Here is a 25,897-nt window from a genome sequence, read left to right as displayed (position 1 = left end):
TTGAAACAGAGAATAGCACACACAAAAAGTTCCCCAGTTCCCGTCTCAATTATCCATATAAAAGTGAACGGAAAGTAAATAAGAGGTTAACCAGCATATACAAGAGTCCACGTTGGCCTCAGTTAAAGCCACCACAAGAATGAAAATTTAGTGAAGCATCATTTTTATGAATTAAATTGTATTTGTTAATCTGTTAAGTTCTATAACACCCTTAAAAAGTTAAATAATAAACCTTACAAAGAGGGGGAGGGGGTGGATCTATGACGTATTTGCATTTTACCACCACATTTTTGTTCGCCGTTATTTTTCAGTGTAAATCTGAAACATGGATTCTCCTACTCTTCTTCTTTTACAAGTGGCTTTAGGGCTGGGCGATATGGCCTTTTATTAATATCTCGATATTTTTAGGCCATGTCACGATACACGATATATATCTTGATATTTTGCCTTAGCCTTGAATTAACACTTTAATGCCTACAATCACACCAGTATGATTCTATGTCTACATTAAAACATTCTCGTTCATACTGCATTAATATATGCTCATTTTAAACTTTCATGCAAAAAGGAGGAAATCACAACTAAGTCAAATTTACCAAAACTGTATTTATTAAACAGTTACTAAGCAGTGAATGGCACAAACATAAAAATTGTCATTTCAAATCAGAAAGTGCACGTTGCATCTCTGACTCCCCGTCTGAAGAACATCTGCTAGGAACATCTTCTGGTCCCGGTTTTACCAGGATGAGCTGCTCTGAGCAGGACGGCCCTTTAGAGCACCTTTATATTCAGACTAATTGTAGGTGCAGGGACTGCAATGTTTCATCCTCTCCTCCTTTACTTTGCATCACTTTCACTTACTTTTAGAAATATGATGTCATATAGTCTTGTTTGACTTTGTTTCGATGAAAGTGAATGATTTCATGTGGCCACATTTAAGCAACACTAGGTAACGTTTCTCAGCTCTGGAAGAGAAAGGCTCGGCTGCGCGCGGCCGCGTGTCGCACTGAGCGGCGTGACTCACCTGTTACGCTTAAAACCAGGCTTTAAGCTTGGTTTATGGTTCCTGCGTTAAATCAAGTGCTCGGCTCTCCGGAGAGACGTGCGCGTCGTGCGAGGAGAAAACATCCCCTCCTGTCTTTACTAAACCGTCCCAGTGTGGTTTGAAAAGAGTCTGTCGCGCGTAGCAACCGCACGGATGAACTCACGGCAAAAACAGGCAGAGTTTGGGAAAGTAAGGTGGAACTGACGGGCGGTCCCGTACAGCAGCGCCGACACCAGCAGGATTGGACATTAGGGAATTTAATTAGTCCTCCTCCATTCCTGAGCATTAGCACCAGCTGCCACTACCTTTCTGCTGGGCGTATGATGATGCACGCACGATAGCACGTGACTGACGTATGTAACTAGGTGCGCTTGTTTTATGTCTCTGAGAAGGAGAGACGAGACGAGAGAGTGAGAAAAGCCTGTAATTTAATGCCCGCGGCTAAAAGCAAATGCGTGACAATGTACACTCGAAAATTCACGATATAGTAATTTTGTACATCGCACAGAGTAGAAGCCGCAATACCTCGAGTATAGGGATGGGAATCGAGAACCGGTTCTTGTTGAGAACCGGTTCCCAGTGTTTCAATTCCTTGGAATCGTTTGCCTTTTTCGCAAACGATTCCCGTATCGATTCCAGTGGGCGCGAATGACGTCACTAAGCACGTTGCGCAACGTGCGCATTCGCGCCCAGCAGGAAAACGCGGGGACAAAGCGGCATAAAACACTCGAAAGTTTGGTTACATTTTACCAAAAAGGATGACAACAGGGTGACAATACTTGCAATGTGAACATTTCAACAAAGGGTGGAAACTGTTAGGGCTCGGCCGGCTGATGCGCTGGGAGAGGAGTCAGCCGGCGTGTGGTAAAGCTGATTAATGGTTCCGTGTTAAATCGACGCAGAGCCTACGGCGTCGGTTACGCGGCAATGCGCACCATACGGCGCTCTCCCCGCGTACCCTACGCCGTAGGCTCTGCGTCGATTTAACGTGGAACCATAATTCATGCTTTAGAAGAGCTGCGCACTCGGCCACATGGACGTGCCGGGCGCTCCGGCGGACAGCAGAGCTCCTGACACAGCTGCAGCTCGTCAGCTCATCGATGGAGAAGTTAAAGAGCTTCTACCGCTAGCTTCTCCTTTCATCAAGGCAGGAAGAGAATCAGGCCAGAATAGATGAATGTTACCAGCAGTGACTAAGTTTGTGGTGTTGAACATGTTACTGGACATTCTTGTGTAATTGCCACAAAATCATTTGTTGTATTTAGTTAATTTATACAGAAGAATATTTATTTTATATTATTTTATATTAAATACATATTTTATATTACAAATAATTTTGTGGGGACCCCCTGGCACCATCGAGGAGCCCGAGGCTGGGGGCGTCTTAAGACCTCACTTATATTTTTTTGTTCAAAGATATAAAACTAAAATTGTTTGTTCTCCTTTTTTCCAAATGAGAATCGATAATAGAATCGATAAAGAATCGAATCGTTAAGCAGAATCGAAAATGGAATCGGAATCGGAAAAATCTTATCAATTCCCATCCTAATCGAGTATACTCGATATATCGCCCAGCCCTAAGTGGCTTAACAACAAAATGTCCTCACAGCAACGCTGCAGCACACATCGACAAGACTGATGTAAAAAGAAGCTCATCGTAAAAATGAGGTGCATCTCAAGGTAAACAGTTGGGGGTGTTGACTCCCTTTTTTTGGGCGCAATTATATCACAGCGAAGCGAAGAGGCACAAGGTGAAGTCAGTCCTCAAGCTGTCAAACGGTGGCAAATAAAACAGAAAGCGGGATGAAAACATGACACAGCTGCTCTGTTTCGTTAAAGGTGAATGGAAATCACTCTTGTGATTAAACAGAATTATCACAGACAGCTCAAATGATTGCGTGATAATTGTGGCAGGTCTAAGCGCAAACACAAACAGCTGTCTTGCATCAAAACTATTAAGCCCAGTGACAGCAGCAACAAGATGAAGCTCGCAGGGATTTTCCCTCGCTTCCTCCATGAAGAAGTATTACGTAACTTAATAGAAACATTGTAGTTTTCTGTTAAATTCTTCCTTTGGTGTTTGAGCTGCTTGTAGAGACAAAGAGGACTATCCCGTACCTGTTCCATCCAGACGGTGAAGGAGCGTTGCCGGGAGTCTTTTTTCTCTAGATGCAGGTATGTGTTGAAGAGGATGAGGTAAATGTAGCGTTCCAGGTACTGCAGGCTCCTTAGCAAAAGCTGCTGACACTCCTTCTCCGTTTTATCACTTTTGATCTGAGGAAAAAGGCAAAGCAAGGCTTTGTTGGTCAACCGACAGGGCAAAAGACATTTTCCACGGCAGAAATATAGACATTTCTAATGTGTTGTGTTTGACTGTTTTGTGCTGCAGTCAGAGAAGCGCTGTCTTTTTAGGCCTATTACTTGTGCATTTCTGTTCACTATTTCGAGTTATTTGAAGCAGAGACAACAAACTTGACCTTATCTAACGGAAATAACAAAAAGAATGGACAGTCTAAACTTGGGATTAAAACTACATAAAAAAAGGCAAGAAGCTACGACGGCTTTTTTAAAGGTATTGTGACATCATTTTTAACATGCTTTTAACACTATTAAAAGTCTTGGCCAACATCCCTCAAATGTGTCTAAAAGAGTGTAACAAGAAAAACTTCACTCTAGTACTCTTTTCCTGGCTTTTTATTACAGTGATTTTTTGCGCCGTGAAAAATGCTTCCTTTCCCCCCTTTCCTGTCAATCATTGCTCCGCTCCTCCTCCAAACCTCCTCCTCCTCCAGCCATACGCTCACAGCGGCGTCGGAGAGGGAGCGACAGGCGAAGCATGCACGGAAAAGCAGGAGGGCGAACCACAGCAAACAATCATAAAAATAAAGCCATGCAAGCAGCACTGTCCCCTTATCTTAAGTCCAGTCAGTGGCCGCGGGTCTTCTTAGCAGTTTTCCTCCGGTGATTAGAACAAAAGACGCTCTAAACAGCTCCGTGTTAAGCCTCATTTATGGTTCCGCGTTAAATCGACGCAGAGCCTACGCCGTAGGGTTCAGCGTACGGTGCGCGTCGCCGCGTAACCCTACGCCGTAGGCTCTGCGTCGGTGTAACGCGGAACCATAAATCAGCCTTTATGGTGCACTGGAGAGGAGAGGAGACAGGGAGCTGGGTGGAGGGGGCGGTGATTTAGCGGGTCTATACGTAACGACCCGCCACCAAACCAGATGCGCCGTTTTTGCATAGTTATGCGGAAAATCCCAGAAAGCACACAATACACTGAATGTTAAAAGTTCGTTGTTTTTTGGGTGTAATTGATGTCAAGACACCCAACAAAACACAAAAAATCAAGAAAAATGTGTTTTTCATGTCACATTCCCTTTAAGCAATCGTTCAGTCAGGCAAATTAAATCAGACTTATGATGATGATGAATAAACATAATAAACGCTCCAGCGAGGCAGTAACAGTTTGAGTGTTTCATGTTACACAACAGTGTCCGTCCTATCTATAAGTCCCTTTCACATCAGATGACTGCATGAATTTTATTTTATTTTAATGTCAGTACTGTTTTTTTCCGGCCTGCCTCGGGCCATCAGCTCTTTCAGTAAAGAGAATAAGCTCTCTTAAGTGAGCAGCAGGTTCTGAGTAATAATTTGGCAGATTTATTAAAACATTAAACAGACACACTCTCAAGGAAGGAAGCGAGGGTGGTCTGAACAACCAACGCACGTTAACGCTCTCAACCGTTCAAAAAGCAAAGGCCACAGAGTCTGAGACCATGACATATCGGTATAAAAATAAAGCAGGTTGCCCCCGTTCTCATGCCTGACACGGTAAAAAAAAAGATCAAAAAGGTGCTAAAAGATAAAACGATTCATTTCATCTGAATTATTTTCACATAATTTGTTCCAAAAAGCATCAAAGTCTCATTTGGCAGCGTTCACTTCACTGTGTACTTGCATGAAAAATTTGATTTTATGTTTCAGCCTGAATATTAAAGTGCTGAGTGTTGCTTTTTCCACACTCCCACCACAATGGAATCTCAAATGAAAAACTAGAGAGACATTTACATGGAAAAGGAGAGTAAAAATGTTTTAAGGTCAATATTCAAGTCCTCGTGAACTCAATTTTTGTAGTGGAATAAAAAAAAAAAAAAAAAAAAAAAAACAGTGTTGCCTTGACCTGCACTTATGAGCTTATACTAACTTTGTGTCCAATGAATCACTTTCTGGAAAGACACGGCATTAACTATTTAGGAATTACAACCGCTCAAAGCCGAGTTGCTCCATTTTTGTGAGCTCAAAAATAGTTGGACCAAGCGACATGGTTGTGAGTACACACATATTTCTTTTTTTAATATTTGGATGAGAATCTTTTCCAGTCAACGACTGCCTGCAGTCTGGAGTCCATGGACATCCCCAAATCCTTCCCTGTGGCCACTTTCTGCTTATTTATGGACCTCTCTGTTGTGCGTTACTTTTCCAGCATGTTTAGTGTTATTATTATACGTAGAATCCTATCTACCATCGTAAACTAAGCACAAAAAGTACGGAAATGTGTTTAGTAGATTAGTTCTTTGTTGTAACAATGCTTCTTGGCAATACATCTTATACCATTGGACGGCCTGTTTATTTCCCTTTTAAGTGGTATCACATTTGTAAGGAACATGCATTTGTGGGATGAGCAGCAGAGCTGAGTGTGCAGGTTTTTGCCCATGAAAACTTTGCCCATGAAAAGGTTTTTCTTATTCTTCTCTGCCCCTTTTATCAGCTTACAAAGCCCACTGGCAGATGACAGTTTTGACACTTGAAAAGTTCATAAGGTATCAAGCAAAACGGTCATCAAACATACAATATCATCTACAGGACAAGGTACTTCTCACAATTGCTGTTTGCTCCCTGTGCTTTCCAAGAGCTTTCAGTTCAAAAGCTTTAAAATGATCACTATATTTACACGGTTGTTGTGAATATTACCAAAACATTCAAATTTTTTACTGCAAAACCCTGTAGTCAGCAGCATTAAAACAGTGCAATTACCCAAAGTACAAGATGCCCCTATAATTCCCCTGATAGTTATTTAAGAGACAATAATAGTAGTTGAACGGGTCTCGGTCAGAGACTCCAGCAGGGAGGGGGGAGATTATTTTAAAGCAACAATGCGGAACAGATATGATTGATCGTCAATATTAACTAAATTTTTGCTTATATGTAATGAATATGTTTTAAATTTTTTTGGTAACTGTCAAATACAACAATATTGATGAACATCACACTTAAAAGCAGACAAGAACCAGATGAAGAGCTGCACATGCCAATCCCTACAAACACTTTGATTACAGGTTGTGAAAAACACCGAGGTGAATGCAGACAGGCATTGGGTCAGTGACACAATGTTTTTCTTTTTTGGTCTGCCCTTTTTTTTTCTTTTTAATTGCTTGGGGCCTTGAGCAGTCCAAGGCCCTTAATGAGAAGGTCTGCCATCCAGCTGTGTGGCAAATTGTGAAGCGTGTACTGGACTGGGGTTAGTTGGGGTTAAGGGAAAGCAAAAGCAGCGATGAGGTGTAATCCGGCTCCATGAACTGGCAGCGATTCCTCTGACAGAATATACGCTTCCTGCCAAATGATGAGCAATGTGATGTGGTGTTTCAACGATGAAACCGAGCTACGGGGTCTTCAGCCAAAGATGGTTTGGGAGCAGTACAAAGAATAGTCACGACTGAGAAGTAGGTGGGCTAGAATCATGTTAAAATTTTCACATGATAAAAATCATTCCCGGGGCAATGACGAGGCACAGTTAAAACAGAAAAAAAAAAAAAAAAAAAAAGGTGGGGGTAGTAGGGAATGGGCTTTCCTGTCCATTTCCAGGCTGGATTCCAGTTTCCAAGTATGCGTCATAGAATAGAGGAGAAACTACATCTCAGCAAACAATGGATATGATGTCTGTCATCTATCCACTCTAATGGCGCAGAGAGACAAAGATGCAACGCAGATCTAGTTTTTTTGTTTTTGATTGCTTAAAGTTTACATTTACAATAGTGGAAGGACAAGTGAGTGTAGTTGAACCTGATCACCCTGTGCACCCTGCACCCCTAGAAAGGCATTTTGTGTTTTAGCCTTAAAATCTTTGGTGGTTATGTTTGGTAACAATCCTTGCAATACCCAGCAATCTCTCCACACACACACACACACACACACACACACACACACACACACACACAGATTATATAATTCACACCTCCACAATCCCGTGAACTCCGATTCTATGGCCATCTGTCTGTCTACTGTAGGCTACCTGGGGTGAGCCAGATGTGTTGTTCAGAAGCCGCTTGTGGACTTTCAGAAAACAGTAAAAGTAAAGTAAAATTATGTAGCAAAAATTATGTAGCAATATATAGGCAATGTTTGCCAATACTGCACGTATCCACTTGGCAGCACTTTCCTACAAACCAATACAAACAATACCAGTATTTCTTACTTCGGTCATTGTGAGTTAAAAAAAACCAAAGGGTCACAGATCCTCTCATTATGACAAAAAAGAGGGGGAAAAAAAGAAAAAAGTGAAACCCCACAGCATCCTCTCACGAAGCCTTGTGTTTAAGAATAAAAGAGGAGAATGGCAGGCCAACAGTTGAGGTGTGATAATCAATGCCCTGGGCTCTGCTCTGCCCCAAGTGAGAGGGGAGGCCGGCCAAGCGCATACCATTGTTGAGAGTGCAGGAATGCTGGTTGGCCGAGCAGACGTCTGAGAGAGGACAATATGCAAGTGGTTAAGAAATGTTATCTCTGCACAAACACTCAGAGTGGAGACAGCTTTCTGGGTGACTGGAAGAGCCTCGTCTCCTCCTCCTCCGTACCACCGCTGCAGATTAGAAAAATGCTTTCTTTGGTTTATGTCATTTTCTATGTTAAAGTTTGCACGGTTGTGGGAACGAGTACATCGCTGTTGGTCATCACACTTTACCCACAAATGTATCTAATAAATGCACAGAATGTGTCACGAGAACCAAGACGGGCAGTAAACAACACTGTCCAGTACTGAATGAGTAATTCAGCTTCTATGAAAAAAAGAGATTCATTTAATGGGAAATGCAGATGTTGGGGTTAAAAGGTGTGCCTGTATCGCTCAATTCTAAGCTAAAGCTCATATGGGGCCTCATGTACAAAGAATTGCCAGCTTTCATATTAAAAGATGACATACTCTCCAATCTGGAAAAAGTACGTACGCACAGAAATTTTGCAGATGTATGAATCGTGCACACATTTCCTTGATGCATCCCAAGTGACCTGTAATTCAGCGTTCCACTTGGACCACCTTCTTTCCTTCCATTAATAACTATGTAAATGAGTATAAATACACCTCATAAAAGAAGAAAGATCTCACACAATGTGAAAGTGATGTACTTGTGCGGGAGGTGGAGGCGAGACTAAATATTTTATTTGCTGGTATTTTGCTCAGTGTAGTAAAAGAAGATGTATTGAGTGTGTGGCTGTGGCTGTGAGCCAGCAGGATCAGAACTTCACACCACAGCCAAAATAAATTAAAAAAAACATCAAAGTCAAGTAAAAAGAAGAGTTTCTGCACATCTAAGTGTCGCAGTCACAGGATGATGCTGGAGAGACTGTCCTCCATCAGGATGCCACTTTCTGACATCCTATCAGCACATGCAGGCTCAGATATTATCTCAAAGTGAATTAAATAAAAACATAATTTGGGTTTTGGTTAGTCATTTAGAATCACCCAAACTTCTAGTGACATGTTAAATTATCATTGAATAGAGTACACTAGGGATCCAAATGACATTTGAATGTTTGCTTATTCACCCACGCTAGGGCTGGGCGATTTTGGATAAAAATAAAATCCCGATTTATTTCTCTGAAAACCCAATTTTCGATTTCGATTTTTTTGGTAAAACTACAAAAGACTATGGAATAAATTGTTTCAAATATTTTATCTTTATTTTTAAAGAAAAATAGAAAACAAATTTCCCTATTGGGAATGAAGTGCAATTGAAAGATACTGTAAATCCTCCTTGAGTTTAGTAAAGTGACAACATTTACAATTTTCTTGACCAAACAAAGATGACTAGACGAGCTCTGTCTGTAATGCAGCCAGCTGCAAAAAAGGAAAATCGATTTTCCGATTTTCCTTTTTTTAACATTGTCTTGATTAATAAATCCGATTTAGATTTAAAATCGATTAATCGCACAGCCCTAACCCACGGTGAAGGAAATTTTATCTGGGTGTCATGTGGATTTGTCCGTCCCAAACGGCCGGCATAGTCGATTCAGGGATGACAAGAGATGCTTGACCTGTCAGTTATTTCCCGCTGACAGGGTCCTGCTGCTAGGAACCCGAGTGTGGTTAGGGCTTGTACCGGTCCCGGCAGGGCACGGCTTCGTGCCAGCCTCCCTCTGTAACCGGGGCCAGCTCAGCAGAGATGCTGAAGGATCGCTCTCAAGCTGATAATCCAGTCGTCATCCTGGGCCAACAGGTTAAAGTGGTCCCTAACGCCGTGCCAAACTCCTCTAGTTGTGCCACAGCTTGCCATTGTCATACAATCACACACAACATGCATGTAATTACCTGACCTTGTTGATTTTAGAAATTATCTCATGTGACTTGTTCTTAATCAATACAATCATCCGATGCTATTTTCTTTTCACTCGTTAACAGTTTACTTTGGATTTAGTTTGTGGAATCATTTTAAGGCGCTTTATATGTGGAGAAAATTAGCTTCAGTGCTCAAACTTTTGTGGAAATATTGTTTTGAAATCCCTCCCAACTTCAGTAAAGTTAAAGGAATATATTTTGGTGTAGTTTAGTTTATTTTGCACATAAAACATAACAGTAAAAAACAAAGGTCAAATGAAGCATTGTGCAGGAGAGATGGAAGCCAAAAAGGCTTATGAAAATGCCTCCCCTTTATAAAACAAACATAAACAACAATAACAGCAAAAGCATAAACACAATATAGAAATAGATAATATAAGACAGAAAAAGACAATTTAACATGAAAGAGAAAGAAAAAAATGAAGAAAATGTAGGTTAATTGCATGAAAAAAAGTACAATTTAACAACTCCAGATGTGTTTCTGATCGTAACTAAAAAATAATTTTTTCAAGTGTTTTTTGAACAAAGCCAGTGAAGATATTGATTTTAGTGATGTAGGTAAATTATTCCATAGGGATGGTCCTCTGTATTTTAAAGTGCGTTGATTGTGTGAAGTCCGGCATAAAGGAAGGTGAAAGTCCTTTGAGTGTCGTGTCTGATATGAATGGATGGTGTATTAAAGCTAGTGTCACTACTTTACAGTTGGGCACTGTCAATTGTCAGAAAGTGAGGGGCGGTCCGCACAAATCCACGCAAAGTTGATTTTAGTACATCCTGAAGTGGGTGTGGTACACGGCGTACACAACTCTTCTGTGGTCTGCTTCACAACAAGACTAAAAGTAGGTGAACATACCAAGCAGGGACCTTTGGAAAAAAAAAGAATACCTAAAATGAGTTTTTACTGTATCAACAGTTGCAGTATCTAAGAGTTTCCCGCTAAGTGAAGCCGTTTACTTCTTACACAGCCTGTTTCTGCACTGACTTTTACACTTTTAATTCATATCAGCGTTCAGTGCAAAGACGGTTAGCGGTTCTTTTTCTAAGAGAGCGTGATACACCAAACACCAGCGCTCGTGTTACACGTTAGGCTGCTAATTCTGCAAAGCTGGCATGTCATCTGAAAACCCACACAGGCTTTGATGGATTCACTGTGATCGATCAAAGGCAAGCTAACGAGGGGATCGTCTTAGCGGCATCAAAACATGATCATGATTGACAAATGCCAGAAAAACTAAAATACATTCAGTCTTGCTGAAAACAACATTACCCTATAGCTTAACGCTCTATTCTGTTTGTAAGAAAATAAGGAGGAAAAAAGTGATAGGAAACAGAAAACGAGATGAAGACTGTTCTCTTTTTACGCACCGCAGTTGTTGTGTATGACAGCATGGGGTTGGAGAGTCATTAAACTCATTTTAAGTAAAGCATTATATCATCTATTACCACATCAAAACAAGCTGCAAACCAGCTTTAAATATGCCATCAGACACCAAAACACTACATTTGGAAAAGTGGCTCCTGAACAACAGATGCTCTGCTTGATAAATGCCCACAGTGGACCCGATTATAACCCATCTGTACCCGCTTAACATTTGACATCTTTTGTATTATAAAGTGGCAGCTAATCATTTGAGAGTGTTATTCATTTTGCTTGTTTGCTTTTGCAGAGCCGTACATTTTTCTAAATGGGTTCAGTGGTTTATAAAAATAATCCATGCGTTTTATAGCGCATACTTGTTTGTGAGTTGCATCAAGACTCGGGTTGAAGCGAACACCGGCGGATTCAGGCTTTAATCGCGTCTCCTTGTTAACTTTATCCTTTCTGAGAGCAAAAAGTGCCGCAGGCACCTCCAGTTATACGCTGTAATCTTCACCCAAAAACAAAATAAACTCGTTTCATTTGCTGTGTCCAAACAAAACAAACAGTCGATCTGTTTCTGATTTTCAGTCTTAGTTTTAATTGCGATATTTCATGTAAGGAAAAAGTATGAAATAACACCCCGAAATAACGTCACAGCCTGAGGGTGCGTATTAAAGATAATCAACCTTTTAATAAGATGTACAACATGTGAAGTAGTTTCAGGTCGTTGCAGATTAGGAGGTCGGTCTGAGCTCGTCTCCTCTCGTCAGCACGAGAGCGACACTCGAGGGGGAAGCAATTCTAGCTTTTGCTTATTTGTCGTGTAAAATCAAACTGATGACGTTAATTCCAACCCTCTCTCCTTAAAGGGGACATATTATGGCATCTAATAGCTATTTTAAACAGGCCTTGAATGTCTTAAAAACAAGCTTTTGATTGTTTTTGCTAAATAAAAATGAAGCCTCTGAGCCATGTCTTTATCTTCCCATTCTCTAACCTCATTATCTATGCAGGATTCTGAGTGGGCGGGGCTATGATAATGAGGCTCTGTGCTGATTGGCTGCTTGAATGACACGATACACCGCTACGAAAAAATGGCGGAAGCTCCGGCCGGCGGAGTTAGTTGTGGGCGTGGTTTCACGCATCAGAGGCTAACCTATGTAAATCGCTCCCGTCGTTACGTAACGACAGGAGCAGAATCTGAACGGCTCGTAGATCCACATCACACTGGACGGCTCATCCGGGCGGCTGTACAGACACTGCAGAATTTGGTTTCTTTCCTCCTTCTCTGAGTTGGCAGGCTGAGAGGAGACCACTTTATATATGTTAAAGCAAGAAAAAACGTGTTTTTCATAATAGGCCCCCTTTAAGCATGCATATACAGACGGCCGGTGATGTCAGTTAACGTACTTACTGCTACTGACTCATCAAAGGGCTGATGTTTACCTCCCCCAGAGTCTGAAAGGGCACTAAAGAATGTCCATCTCTTGTAGTGAATCATGCAAAAATAATTTCCATAAATGTAGAAAGCCTCAACGGCTCAGACATCTCAAAAAGGTTTATTTATCAATTTTCATCTCTGACATTAACAAGCAAGTAATGAAAAACATCAGTCAAAATGTCAGTTTGAGACAAATTTTCACGTCGCGCACCAGCGAATTAGGAAAACTATTATTGGGAATGTCACTTTGATGTTTTGCCTGCATGCCCATTTACAGCCCCTAATACTCCACCATCAGTCCAGGATGGGCCTATGTGGGACTGTTGCTGGGTCAATACATTTACCCTGAAATTTTCTCTGAATATCTTGTCCAGTCAGCATTAATCTGCTCTCCATAACCATTTCAATACAGAATCTTAAAGCTTTTGCTATTCCTCTTTGGGAATTCATAAAAACCCAACAGAGGTAATTGGACATCAATCAAACCATTTTCCCCCCCTCATAATTACAAAAAACATAACAAAACGTCCTTTTTGTTGTGGTCATTTGACAGTGTTTTGCTGTTTGGTCAATAAAATAGCAGCTGGGTGGATGGAATCCCGTGAAAGATGACAGATTTACCGGTCAAGCCCGTCGGCTCACGTGGTTGGTCGAGTGCTGAAGTGAAGAGAGTGCATTTTGTGGAGAGATCCGTCTGTTTGACATATGGTGCCAATTACCAGCTGTCGGGGTTGCAGAGGTAAAAAGGCCAACCCATATTGGCTGTTCCCACACACGTTTTCACAAGCAGCTATTCATCAGATTGGACGAGAACAGCTCCCACCCAAATCCTAAACCAAACCCCGGCTTGTCCAGAGTAGACAGGCGGCCTATACACCGTTTCCTGAGTCAACTTAAAGACTTCTCATAATCACATGCTGGTTTTCAGGTAAACGTCACGAAACGTATCTAAACTATGGCCTGAGGGCAGTTTAGCTAAAAGTGTCTCCATCCCAACTGACTTTTGGTTGCTAAAGCTAGAAAACTGTAACACATGAAGAGTTCACCATTGAGAAGAACCCAGTCAATTTAACATAAACAGTAATAAATAATGTTTTCAAATAAAACCTAAATGCTTTTTCCATAGCTTTATTGTCAGGGGGTTTGGGAGCATGATATGTAACACAGTTGAATTTCTATCGGGGAAAAAAAATGAAGGCAGATTCTTTTACATTGAAATTTCACTCCATCTAATGAACAAACTATAATTTAGTCAGCAAACCTTTTTACACTGATGTCAAGTATATTAAAGTCAGACAACTAACCCAGCTGGGGATTCTGTTGCCACATCAAAGAACAGAACCACGTTTGCAAATACAAATTAAACCGTAAAAATATAATTTCAACTCCAGACCTTGTTGAGAGGTTAAGATGGCTTCAGTATCAAAGTCATCCTTTATAAATAATGTATTTTTATACACTCATATGCATTACAAGGGATTGTAATGCTGTTTATTGATAAATCCCTTCAATTTGAACTATGGAAGCTTCAGTTATCCAGAGAACTATCGACCTCCTGATCTACCAGAGACTTTGTATTTTCTTTAAAATGGACATCTGGGAAAACACAACACATAAATCGACTACTTAAGGGAATCACCATCATTAAAACCCGAACCCTGGCCTGTACCTTAACGCCGCCTGTTTTTGTACTTGACCCAATCATTTCCTTGTGTTGCTAAGCGGTTGCTTTCACTCCAAGTCTCCCAGGGTCTTTTTTTAACTGAGGGGTTTTAAAACTTTGTCCGTGTCCATCTGGTGTTTGTGTTGGTGCTCAGAGTGAGCAGCTGTGCTAAAGTTTATTTAGACTTGCATCAACTATGTTTTAGGGTATAAAAGATTTTCATGCAAAAGAAGCATCTAAACATTAAACTTTGATTTGGAAGTTTGGAAGTTTATTTTATTTATAACAGGGACAATACATATTAATGAACATATACATGTAAATATGCAAGATTATAGCCAACGGCTAATTTTCATCTTTAGTCCCTTCGGCAGGTTAATGTCAACAACATAAAATAATACAATCAATAAAACAACAGTAACGACAAGTAGAACAGTTAGCTTCCATGGCCAGTAGGCAGGAGGAGCAATTACAAGAGAGAAAGCGTGTCCTTAAAAACACAATAGGACAGAAAAGGAAAAGAAAAGCAAAAACAATGAAAAGTATAGTGGATCATGAAACATACAGGCCAAGGGTCAGGGGCCCATACGAATTTCAGTAATATTAAATGCTAAAATTAGGTATCAAAGGGCTGATTAAAGTGCAGAGTGCTGAAGTGTTAAAGTGTTAGGTGCGTAATTATATTGCAGATTGCCCGATTTCACAGTAAATATAAAGTGCTATTTTAAATGCACAATACTCAGTACATATTACATTAATTAAATACCAGCAATGACAATATAAAGTGCGTCTTGCCTTGCACATAGCCCTAATACTTAAAAAGTCAATGAAGATATAAAAAATAGCGAAAATATTAATGGAGGAAGAGGGAGTTGTAGTAATGATAATAGAGCAGTGATGTTTATGTATGTACTCAGTAAAAGTTACAGATGGTACCCCAACAATTAGCTGACATTAAACAAATATACATGTTTTAGGCACGGTTGTGGCAACAGTGTTGTTCTTCCAATAGCCAAGCTTTAAGATGTTTGGTAAAAGAGGACAGATTCTGGAGTTCACGTATTGTGTTTGGTATTGATGAGCACAGATTAGTTGCTAGGGGTTGAATCTGCAGGAAGAGACTGAGTTTGGTATATTTTTAAACATGCCAGCTTGTTCATAGAAGGGAAAATAAATGTATGTAATAATTCACATCAATTTGTGGCATGAGCCGTTAAAAACGGTTATCATGTCGGAAATGTTTCCATTTCTGTTGTGAACATGAAAAGAATATTTCTTTTCATTCAGTTCGTCCAGCAGTATGGCATCTGATGCAAAAAAGCGTGAACCTCTGATGTAAAACTGCATCTGGGTAATGACATTCATCATCACTGACCTCTCTGAACATTCAGTGGAAGGATCAGAAAGATCAAAAAGGCATGCCAATGTCAAACTTCAGAAAAAGATCTCGTCTTTGATACATCCTCAAAGGGCGACATTTTCAGTCCATTCTGGTCATCTACGAGACAAGATATTTCTCTTTCGGTGTTTAGTTATTGGATCAGCAAGAAACATTTATTTTTATCCTATTTTCTGCTCAACGTCTCTCAAAAACAAAAGCCTTTTTTTTCACCTGAACATCCATCCATCCACCCAGTCCACTCAGCAGGTTGAGCGGCAGTAAAGCAGTCATGGTCATATATCATCTATCCTATAGTGGGAGAACTGATCTTTATAGGTCAAGACGGTGGCCAAAAACTCCTTTTTAAAAGGCACAGAGAAGCAATGAAGAAGCCAGCGAAAAAGGAGGAATGAAGATGCCTTTACGGTTTCTGCAGATTCTGATTCTCCGTCTTTTTCCAGCCACTCGAGCCACACTGCGCCGATTAAATCGTGACGTCAAAGCTGAAGTGGATTTTAGGGGGCAAGCTGTGTCAATCCACGTACTGTATGTACAAAGCTGCACACAAACTATCCACCTCGACGAGAGCTGCGCGAGCTCCCACACTTTTACTGGCGTTGCAAAACAGATGTATTAATCTCCCATTTTAACTCAATATTTCAGGGCTGCTTTTGACAATCAAAAACTCAACAGTAAAGTAAATTTTTTTTTTAAAAAGACCCCAGGGGAGGAAGTATACAGACAAAAAATAATAATCAATAGGCTTTTCATTAAAGTGCTGTGTTTCTTGGATAAAAGAATAAGCATAAATACTCAACATGTCTGGTGAGCAGAGATCAGAAAGGCCTCGGGAGGAGACAGAGCTCATCAACTTAGCCTACACACAGACTGGAATATGTGCCCACATTAACCACACGCATCATGGTACATTCTGTACATACACGGACCTGGAAACACAGCACATGGAGACTCCCACTCTGACTCACTTACTGAGCTATGAAAATACTAAATATCTGGTGCATGAAGACCCAACTACCGGCCAGTAAAATGGCGCGTCAGTGAGCTACAGATGATTAGATATCAAATATAGCAAAACTTGCTGGACTACTTCTTGTTTGATTTCGAAGCCTTACCCACCAATGACCCTCTGCATAAATCCTGTCTGGTATGAAAAGCAAACTGTCACGGATGAAAGCGATTGCAAGTTTCTATTTTGGAGGTCACAGAGCTGTTGAGTCCACGTTGTTTTTTAAACCACGGGTGACATTTTTCACAGTCCATAATGGTTAAATCGTTTTTACAGGATAAATCTGCCTGATACACACCCGAACATCTGTCTCTCTCTGGGGGAAGATAAAGTAAAAAGACAAACAAGTGATTTAGAAGTGTGCCCTTTGACTTGAAAAGGGGCCTGGTGTGATGCTCACTGTGTAAAGAGCCTGGGAAATATTGTTAATTCATTTGTAACATATTTCCATTTAAAGTACCATTATATATAATATTCAGTCATCCAATATTATATCCAAATATATGTCTTTTAAGGACAAATTACAGTTTAAAAATGTATTCTATTGTATTTTATAAGCAAGTGTTCAAAGTGTTCCTTGTCAAACACAACACACTCATACTTTAATAGTGTGAGTAGGGCTGTGCGATTAATCGATTTTAAATCTAAATCGGATTTATTCATCACAATCGATGTTAAAAAAAGGAAAATCGGAAAATCGATTTTTTGCAGCTGGCTGCATTACAGACAGAGCTCGTCTAGTCATCTTTGTTTGGTCAAGAAAATTGTAAATGTTGTCACTTTACTAAACTCAAGGAGGATTTACAGTATCTTTCAATTGCACTTCATTCCCAATAGGGAAATTTGTTTGCTATTTTTCTTTAAAAATAAAGATAAAATATTTGAAACAATTTATTCCATTGTCTTTTGTAGTTTTACCAAAAAAATCTAAATCGAAATCGAAAATCGGGTTTTCAGAGAAAAAAAAAAATCAGGATTTTATTTTTGTCCAAAATCGCCCAGCCCTAAGTGTGAGACCAGGACAGGGACTTAACATTTTGTGTCTTGTAAAAATTTGACCTTACATGAAAAGGAACAGGGTTATCACACTCTTTTCTTATTTATTTATATATTTATTTATTAAGTGGAGATGGTGGTTTGAGTGGTGGGTGTTGGACAGAGCCCTTCCCCTTGTTACTTCGGCATCATCTCGGAGTCTAAAAGGATTGCCGGCACTGAGCAACAGGGATTCCAGTTCTCAGGCTTTTGTTGTTTGGTTTCCGTCTCTCTGGCTCTCATGCAGCCCACACAGATCTCACACTAAATAGGAGGAAGCCGCTCCTCATTTTAAAACCGGCAGCGGTGCATCTGTGTCTCCACAGAGATGACAGATCACATTCAGGTTTGTTTTTCCTCTCGCCTGGTGAGAAGCCGCTCACTTCAAACTCAGGGATGACTTTATATTGAAATTAAAGTCCCTCCCTAACTCTCAACTCTCACTCAAAAGTTCACTATTTCTTTGGTTTCATTTATAAGGACATATTAGAGAAAAATTGCCTAATTTTTTACCAGAATTCAACAATAAAGACATGACATATTACACCACACCATGTATTTAACTAATCTGAGCCAAAATGATTGAGGCTGCAGTAACAAGAAGTAGTCATTTTCTGTACGCCATTAAGAGTCTCTGACATTGTTATAGTGGAATTTTGTGCCACTTTCCAATGCTGCTTCATTTCACAAGGGTTTGCAAATATACGTTGTCATGCAGATCTTTTAAGGTCCGACCACACACCTCAATTAGGTTGTGGTCTGCACATTGACTGGGCAGAGCTGTAACTTTTAGATGGACTGACATTTGACTCTAGAATAATTTTGTTCACTGAAGAATTCATCATTGACTGAATGACTTCAAGGTCAAGGCCCTGCAGCTGCTAGACAAGCCAAAATCATCACCTCCAACACCATACTTTGGACAGTTGATATAAGGTAAATGATCCGACATGCTGTGTTTGAGTTTTGGCACATATGTGGTAGTGCTTTATCGCTAACATTCTCACTTACTCAGAGGAAACGGCTACGTTCTTTTTACAGGAACCTGTCAAAACAAAATATCTTTCTTTTTTCCTCCTTTAAATTGTACTGCCATGAACATTAACATTTATTAAGCTCCGAGAGGTCGCTCTTAGGGCTCTGCAATGATTCAGAAAATTGCCCAGTCTGACCTTAGGGTGAACTTGTCAGGGCACACACTAATATTTCTCACTGGGGAATGACAGACTCTAAATTGTTTGGGAATTGCCCCACTGCCCTTCGCAGAGAGATGAGCAACACTAGATGGTTTTTTGATATCCTGTTTCAACAGAGAACTGAATGTTCCAGATCAATAAACTGCAGTTCAGCTTTTATAGAGGTTTTCACACTTGCTGATGACAATTTGATCAGATCCATTCGATCTGCTGCATCAGATAGCTAGTTACCGTTTTGATTCAGACTGATGCATTACACAGTGTCATGTGTCCCTGTCATTTTGTGATTGATGTCTTCTTCAGTTTAAGAGTACCAACCAGGAAGAATTATGTATGGACAGTCACAAAGGATTAAATAGTCAATTATGGAAAGAGTTTGATTGGAAATTAAAAATGAGATATTTTAACACTCCCCTGAATATTTCTTTGTTTGTCAAGACACCTTTGATTGAAATGTGTTGGAGGAATTGTGGAGGAATTGGGGATTACGCACATATCTTTTGGGATTGTCCAATAATTCAAGTGTTTTGGAAAAATGTCGAAGCAGAAATGAAAAATATTGTCAAGGTAAATGTTCCTCTGGATCCTATGGTGTACTTGTTGGGAGCTGTAGCAAAGGAAACGTATAACGCAGAACAGAGATACATACTGCGGATTTTGTTACTGATTGCCAAGAAAATGATTACTGTGAATTGGAAGGACAGTAAATCACCGACAGTAACACAGTGGAAGCAGAGACTGAAGCAGGTATACATCATGGAACAGATGACCGCAAGGCTACGAATGAAAATGGACACTTTTGACCAAAGATGGGGAGATGTTGTGTTGTATTTGGATATTGTTGGAAATGGGTGGTAGTAAAAGAAGGGGAATTGTCTTATTAAGTAATCTTGCTGTCTGTATTAATGTCGACCTAATATGCACTTTTTGATTGTCTGTGTGGGGGGAAAGGTTCTGTTATTTGTGAAAAAGGAAAAAATAAAAAGTTAAAAAAAAAAAAAAAAAGAGTACCAACCAGGTAAACTATATCTGGATATGCAGGTGTGGAAGTTTAACCCTTGCAAGGCCCTAAGGCAGGGCTATTCAATTGGCGGCCCGCGGGCCACATGCCCGCCAGGAGCTTTTATGTGGCCCCTGGTCATATTTCAAAAAAGGGGGTGTTTGTTGGAAAAAAAAAAATAATAATTATAATATTTTTATAACTGGCTACTATGGACTAAAATGGTTGTGCTCAATGCTTAATATAATATTCAAATAAGGAAATCTTGGTGGAAAGTGGTGCTTTGTCATTATGGCGTGTTTTATTAAAAGTAGGTCAATATCAATTTCATTAAGTTTGCACAATGCATGGTTTCAAAATGAACTTGCATTCAAAATAATATTTCTTTATCTGAATATTATATTTAACATTCACAATTACTAAATCTGGAGACAATTAATACATAATTCATGTGTAAACTATATATATTCAAATGTATAATACAAATGTATTATATATACATAAGTCTTCGTCTTTGAGTGCAAAATACATTTTGAAAACCCCCACATTTTCAAATTGTGCGGCCCTCTCCATACAGTCCTTTTGCAGATGTGGCCCCCGGCCGAATCTAGTTGAATACCCCTGCCCTAAGGGGTAGGCAAGCCCTCTGAGGAGCTGAGGGCCTTCGCTCTGGCTCATTTTGAGCCTTTGCACCTTGCATGGGTTAAGTCACCTGTTGCGAATCAGTTCTCACATATATGAGAAATTACCCCCCCGCTGTGACACGGTCCGTGTGCAATTCCTTCAGCAACTCAAGCCAGTCACGACTTCTGCATATCCTACATGGTTGGCATTTAAATCACTTCACCACGGAGCTTGTGTTCCTGATTTATGTAGCAGTAGCTAGCTAGTCTAAAAAAGGGGGGAGCTGTTCCTCGTAAAAGGATTTGTGGCATAACGGGATCTGCCAAATATAATGACCACAGCTACTTACAATGTGCTTTAACATGGCTCGCGTGGCCTTGGATGCAGCTATTCCTGGTCTTGTATGCAGCACATGCAGTCACAGTGGGGGGTCGGGGGGTTGGGTGGGGGGGGCACACTAGAACAATCTATATGAATTAGTGACCATTTAGTGGCATAAAAGGCTGATTTTAAAATTAGAGTGTATTTAAAAGGCATGGTAAGCAATTCTAAGCTGTGGAGAGTTGTGGGTGGAGTCTGTCTTCTTTGGGATCAATGGGGGGCTACTCACGTGTTATTGATCTTTTGTTTCCATATACAGTATCACCTGACCCGACAACTTCTAGAAATCTCGCATTCCCTACCTCTAACTAACCAACAATGTCTTTTATTACCAATGCAGGTTTCCTTTATGAGGAGTACTGCCATTTTTATAACCTATTTTTGAAGGTTATTACCATTTTATAAGGCTAATGTGGTCGTGTTTATAAATAATTCTAACCAGGCTGGTAATTACTTTGGCTTGTTAATGCTGCAACTGAAATTTCTCTTCAGAATAACCAATAACTTGCCAAAAGGAAAAGGAAAAAGCTCCTTGCAGCTATTTATAGCTTTTAGTGAGTCTTTTTGTTGTTGGTTTTTTTTTTCTTGGCTCACTGGACTGACAGAAAAACAACAACAAAAACAGGTTCATTCACGCATCATGGGCAGCTGCTCCCACATCCCAGGCAGCTCCCATAATACTTCCCAACACTACCAGCCCAGCGTGAAATGATGGCGTAAATAGAGCTGAAATGAGGGACACTAAACCTTTTACTCAGGACTTCGAGGATCAAATCAGAACCACACCGATAATACATTCTGGGCATACAACACAGAAAAACTGATTTTCTTGGATGCTTACGTTGCTATGTAGGATGTGACATCCGGCAACACCAAACCACTAAGTGTCTTTAAAAAGAAAGAAATTGATCAACGGAACACATCTCAACCAGAACTACGGTGGTGTTAATACACCCTTAACTGATAATACCAGTCTGCAGTGCAGTTCATTAACAAAATGAGTCAAATCTGAACATCTCTGCTTTAAATCAATCATTTATAAGCCACGAAAAATTGTCAGACTTAAGTTTCATAAACTGGTTTCTGATTGGGAGTAAAAAATCTAAACTGTGCAGCTAATGACCATGTTGAAATCAGAAATAGCTTCACACACCAAGCGGTCAGGAAGCTATACCCCCCCCCCCCCCCCCCCCCTTGAACACTCAGGTCTATGAAACAACTGTCTCCTTAAACATCACCACTGTGTCACTTTAAATTTACTGTTTATGTCTAAATACTGCACACAATATACAAATATGGTTCTTTTTCTTCTTTTTTACAAAAATTGCCTTTTGCACTCATCTTAGTACTAGTAAATGTTGTGTTGTATTTATTTTTTATGAACTTTTTAAGAATGTGTGTCTATTGGTCTATCTGTTGTGCCTGCGCCTGCGCACTTTATATGTTTCACCGTGGGAGGTGGGAAACGTCCTCTCGATTTCTTGTATGTCTTGACATGTGATGAATTGACAATAAAGCTACTTTGACTTTGACTTTGATGACTGTGGTCAGCTATGCTGTTGAAAACCAATGCAGGAGAACTTAATGTTATAAAAATGGTTCAATGATGCTGTGCACCAGTTCATTTCCCTGATCGGTATCTTCATTTTTGTTGAGGATCTGTTAATTAGACAAACCTGGTGCAGCACGTGGCTGAAACCATAGACATATATACATAGACGCCGCATCGAGTGCTGAGCCGTACGTCAACGACGTCGCCATATTGGATGTTCAAGACTGCGCTGTAAACTAATACAATTAAATTGACTTATTTTCATAAAGCGTCTTTCTACAAAGAAATGTACGTTTTACGTCTCATTTATTCATTCACACACGCACTAATATACTTGGGAAACAGTTAGACACCAAATATAATATATTTAGTTTGAGATGAGAAAATATGTTTCTCTATTTTTCTTATTTTTGTGAGGGGGGATATATATTGTTTTTCGGCACTACTTTGTTCTCTATAGCTGATATAACATAAATTGCTCCTATGTGGGATCAATAAAGTTCTTATTTTTGCCGTCTGAGAAAATTAAATAAAGTATATTTGGCGCCTAACTGTTTCCCAAGTATATTAGTGCGTGTGTGAATGAATAAATGAGACGTAAAACGTACATTTCTTTGTAGAAAGGCGCTTTATGAAAATAAGTCAATTTACTTGTATTAGTTTACAGCGCAGTCTTGCCACATCCAATATGGCGGCGACGTTGACGTATCGCAGCAGCGGGCAAGAACACTCGATGGGGCGTCTATGTATGTCTATGGCTGAAACTAGAACCTGCCTCCCAAAGCTAACGGCTCTGAACATCCCTGGGTCCTAAAGCGAAGGTAGAGTAGTAGAGTGAGAGAAGGGGAAAATTGGTCCATGCAGTCAGAAGGTCACAAAGAGATTCTCTTTGCTTGCTTTTTTTTTTTTTTTTTTTTTTTTTTTTTTTCCCCTATGGCAGCTGCAGGAAAGATGAACCTGCTCGTTATAGTTCATAAACAAGACTCCCTGGCTCCACCTCATGTTCTATACAGGTGACAGACGTTCTCACCAGGGAAGTGTACGTCTTACACTTTTTTGTTTTTTATAACAAAACAGGGAATTCAAGTCAGCTGGACCCAGGGGTAACGGAAGTCTGGGAGCTGTAGGTGAAAACATGTGAACAGCAAAAACGACGGCAACAGTCTTGCTGTGTCTTCACTCTGTTTTCTTCCCACGAGATCCTGCTTTTAGTCTGTGTGAGTGTGTGTGCGTCCGTGTGTGTGTGTGTAGCTTTAAATTTACAGGCCACATACCTTTCACACATACACAGACTCATAAACATGATCCAGGTCCACAAGTCTTATTAACTCCATGGAGGAGTACGTGTGCGGTCGCCATGGTTTGTTTGTTATCGGGATTGAATTATGTCAAGATTTACAGGAAACGTTTACGTTCCAACTGTGTAAGTTCAGATGTCAAATAAATATGTCAATTCTCAAATCTGAATCCTGTATTTATTTATTTTTAATTCAACTCCCAACATGAATGATGGAAATGTAGGTAGTGTTAGTAAAATTCCCTGGAACGCTCTCTGAGAGAGACATAGATTGCAATGCACTGCAAGCTTATTTTATTAAAATACATTTACAAGACTCTATATGACAATTTAAATGGTTACAATGTTCAACAATACTTAATAAGCATCGTCTGTGTTTGGTTTGTGTGTGTATACCTCATGGAGAAGCAAGAAAACCCATTTAAGTTGTCAGAGTAGTGTCATTATTTGTGTGAAAAGAATGAGAAATAAAAGAAAAATGTCTATGATCTGCTGTACTAGAAAATCATGAATTGTTCAGACAGACATGTGATCAAGACCAGTGGTGGACAGTAACGGAGTAAATTTACTTGAGTACTGTACTTAAGTACATATCCAGAGGATTTGTACTTTACTTGAGTATTACCGTATTTTCGCGACCATAAGGCGCAACTTTTTTTTTTTTAAATGTGCCGGGCGCCTTAAGAAACGGTGCGCCGTGTCTATTACCTGAATTACGGTAATGTAAGGCTGGCCATGAGAACGGTAAAGGGAGAAGGGGGCGGGTGAAGCTGAATGAGACCATCCACTGAGCTGTTTAATGCGAAACAGAAGATGAAAACTTTTAAGGATTTGCTTGATGTGTAAAGTGAAATAAAATACAATCAAACTAAGTTTTGCTCCCGCTCTATTTAAATAAGCACACTTATTTGCTTATCTGCAGCGCGCGTGTGTTTTGCATGTCGGAACCGTCCACATTCCCCGGTTAAAGCAGCGGCTGCAGCAGCGCGGTGATGGTCGCTGCTGCAGCCGACTTCCTGGTTCCCAAAGCGGTCCGATCGACCTGGTTCCCGGCCGCTTTAAGAGCAGAGATTTCTGGGGTCTGTCTCAGGTCTGATCAGCTTCACCCTCCGAAATTTGCAGCCAAATCTGTCGGTTACAAACCCGGTACCGGATCCCGACATGCGCGGGTGTGTATTCGCGGCGCGACACACACTTACTGGTTTATGTGGTGCTGGCCGGGCGCAGCTGATGGACAGAAACCTATGGGGATTTTTAAAAGAAAAACTTTGCATAAGACGTTTCCAGTCGGAGTCATTATAAGGACGAATGGAAAGGGGGGGCTGGATGAAGGGATGATGATGATCAGGTGGCTGAGACAGGTCTGGAAATTCGGACTGGAGCTCCTGTCGGATACAAACCCCGGTACCGGCTCCCCGACAGCGCGTGTGTGAGCGGGTCCAGCACGAGGGAGCGGAGCGGGGAGCGGACCCGGTCCAGCGCGGAGCGGGTCCAGCGCGGAGCGGGACGCGGGACCCGGGACGCGGGACGCGGGACCCGGGACCCGGGACCCGGGACGCGCTGCTCCACCCCGCTGGGGAGAGACGGGCTCTGCGCGGTGGAGGATCCGCACAACGGGGTATGAAAAGTTTATTTACTGTTGTGCAGAAAGTGACACCGAGGAAATTCGGACTGGCGCAGCTGAATTAGTGGAGCTCTTTAATGCAGAAACAGAGGTTTTGCTCCCGCTCTATTTTTTAAATAAGCGCTTGTGTGCTTGTGTGTGCGTTCTGCATGTGTGTGCGTTCTGCAGCGGGTGTGTGTGTTTTCCGGCCGGCGTGTTTTGCGGCACGCGTGTGTGCAGCTCTGCTCTGTAGACTGCGCCTTTTGGGTCGGTGCGCCATATGTATGTTTTAAATCTAAAAATGACACACAAAAATGAGGGTGCGCCTTTCCACACGGTGCGCCGAATGGTCGCGAAAATACGGTAGATTTCTTTGGTACTTATTACTCTTACTTGAATACATTTCCAAGACAAATATTTTTACTTTTACTCGAGTAAATTTCTAGGAAGGCTGAAAAGTACTCGTTACTTTCAGGTCTGCTCTTTTTTCTTCTTCCCTAAAATCCTATTGGACACAAGCTGTTTTTGTCAGAGGAGGAGACCTATCACAGTGCACGCTCTCCACTGGGATGTACGTAAAGCGGAAATACGTCAAGCCTCCTCAAAACGATACCGCCAAAGTAGCCTGCGTTTGTCAAGACAGAGCCGCAACAACTCAAGACAGAGCCGCAACAATGGCTACGC

The 25,897-nt window shown here is 40.8% G+C and overlaps 1 protein-coding gene across 8 annotated transcripts in view; it reads right to left on the bottom strand.

Moving 5' to 3' along the window:
- pald1a (phosphatase domain containing paladin 1a) overlaps window positions 1-25,897 on the bottom strand; it is a 90,023-nt gene that overhangs the window by 19,169 nt on the left and 44,957 nt on the right. For all 8 annotated transcript variants that reach the window (XM_061707930.1, XM_061707935.1, XM_061707932.1 and 5 more), the window contains exon 19: window positions 3,164-3,319. In XM_061707930.1, the coding sequence (XP_061563914.1) occupies window positions 3,164-3,319 (156 nt within the window). The remainder of the gene's footprint in view (window positions 1-3,163; window positions 3,320-25,897) is intronic.

This window comes from Cololabis saira, chromosome 19 (genome assembly GCF_033807715.1).
Source record: "Cololabis saira isolate AMF1-May2022 chromosome 19, fColSai1.1, whole genome shotgun sequence".
NCBI classification, from domain to species: domain Eukaryota; kingdom Metazoa; phylum Chordata; class Actinopteri; order Beloniformes; family Belonidae; genus Cololabis; species Cololabis saira.
Note: the sequence above shows the minus strand (reverse complement) of the source record. Positions and strands in the feature narration are given on the sequence as shown.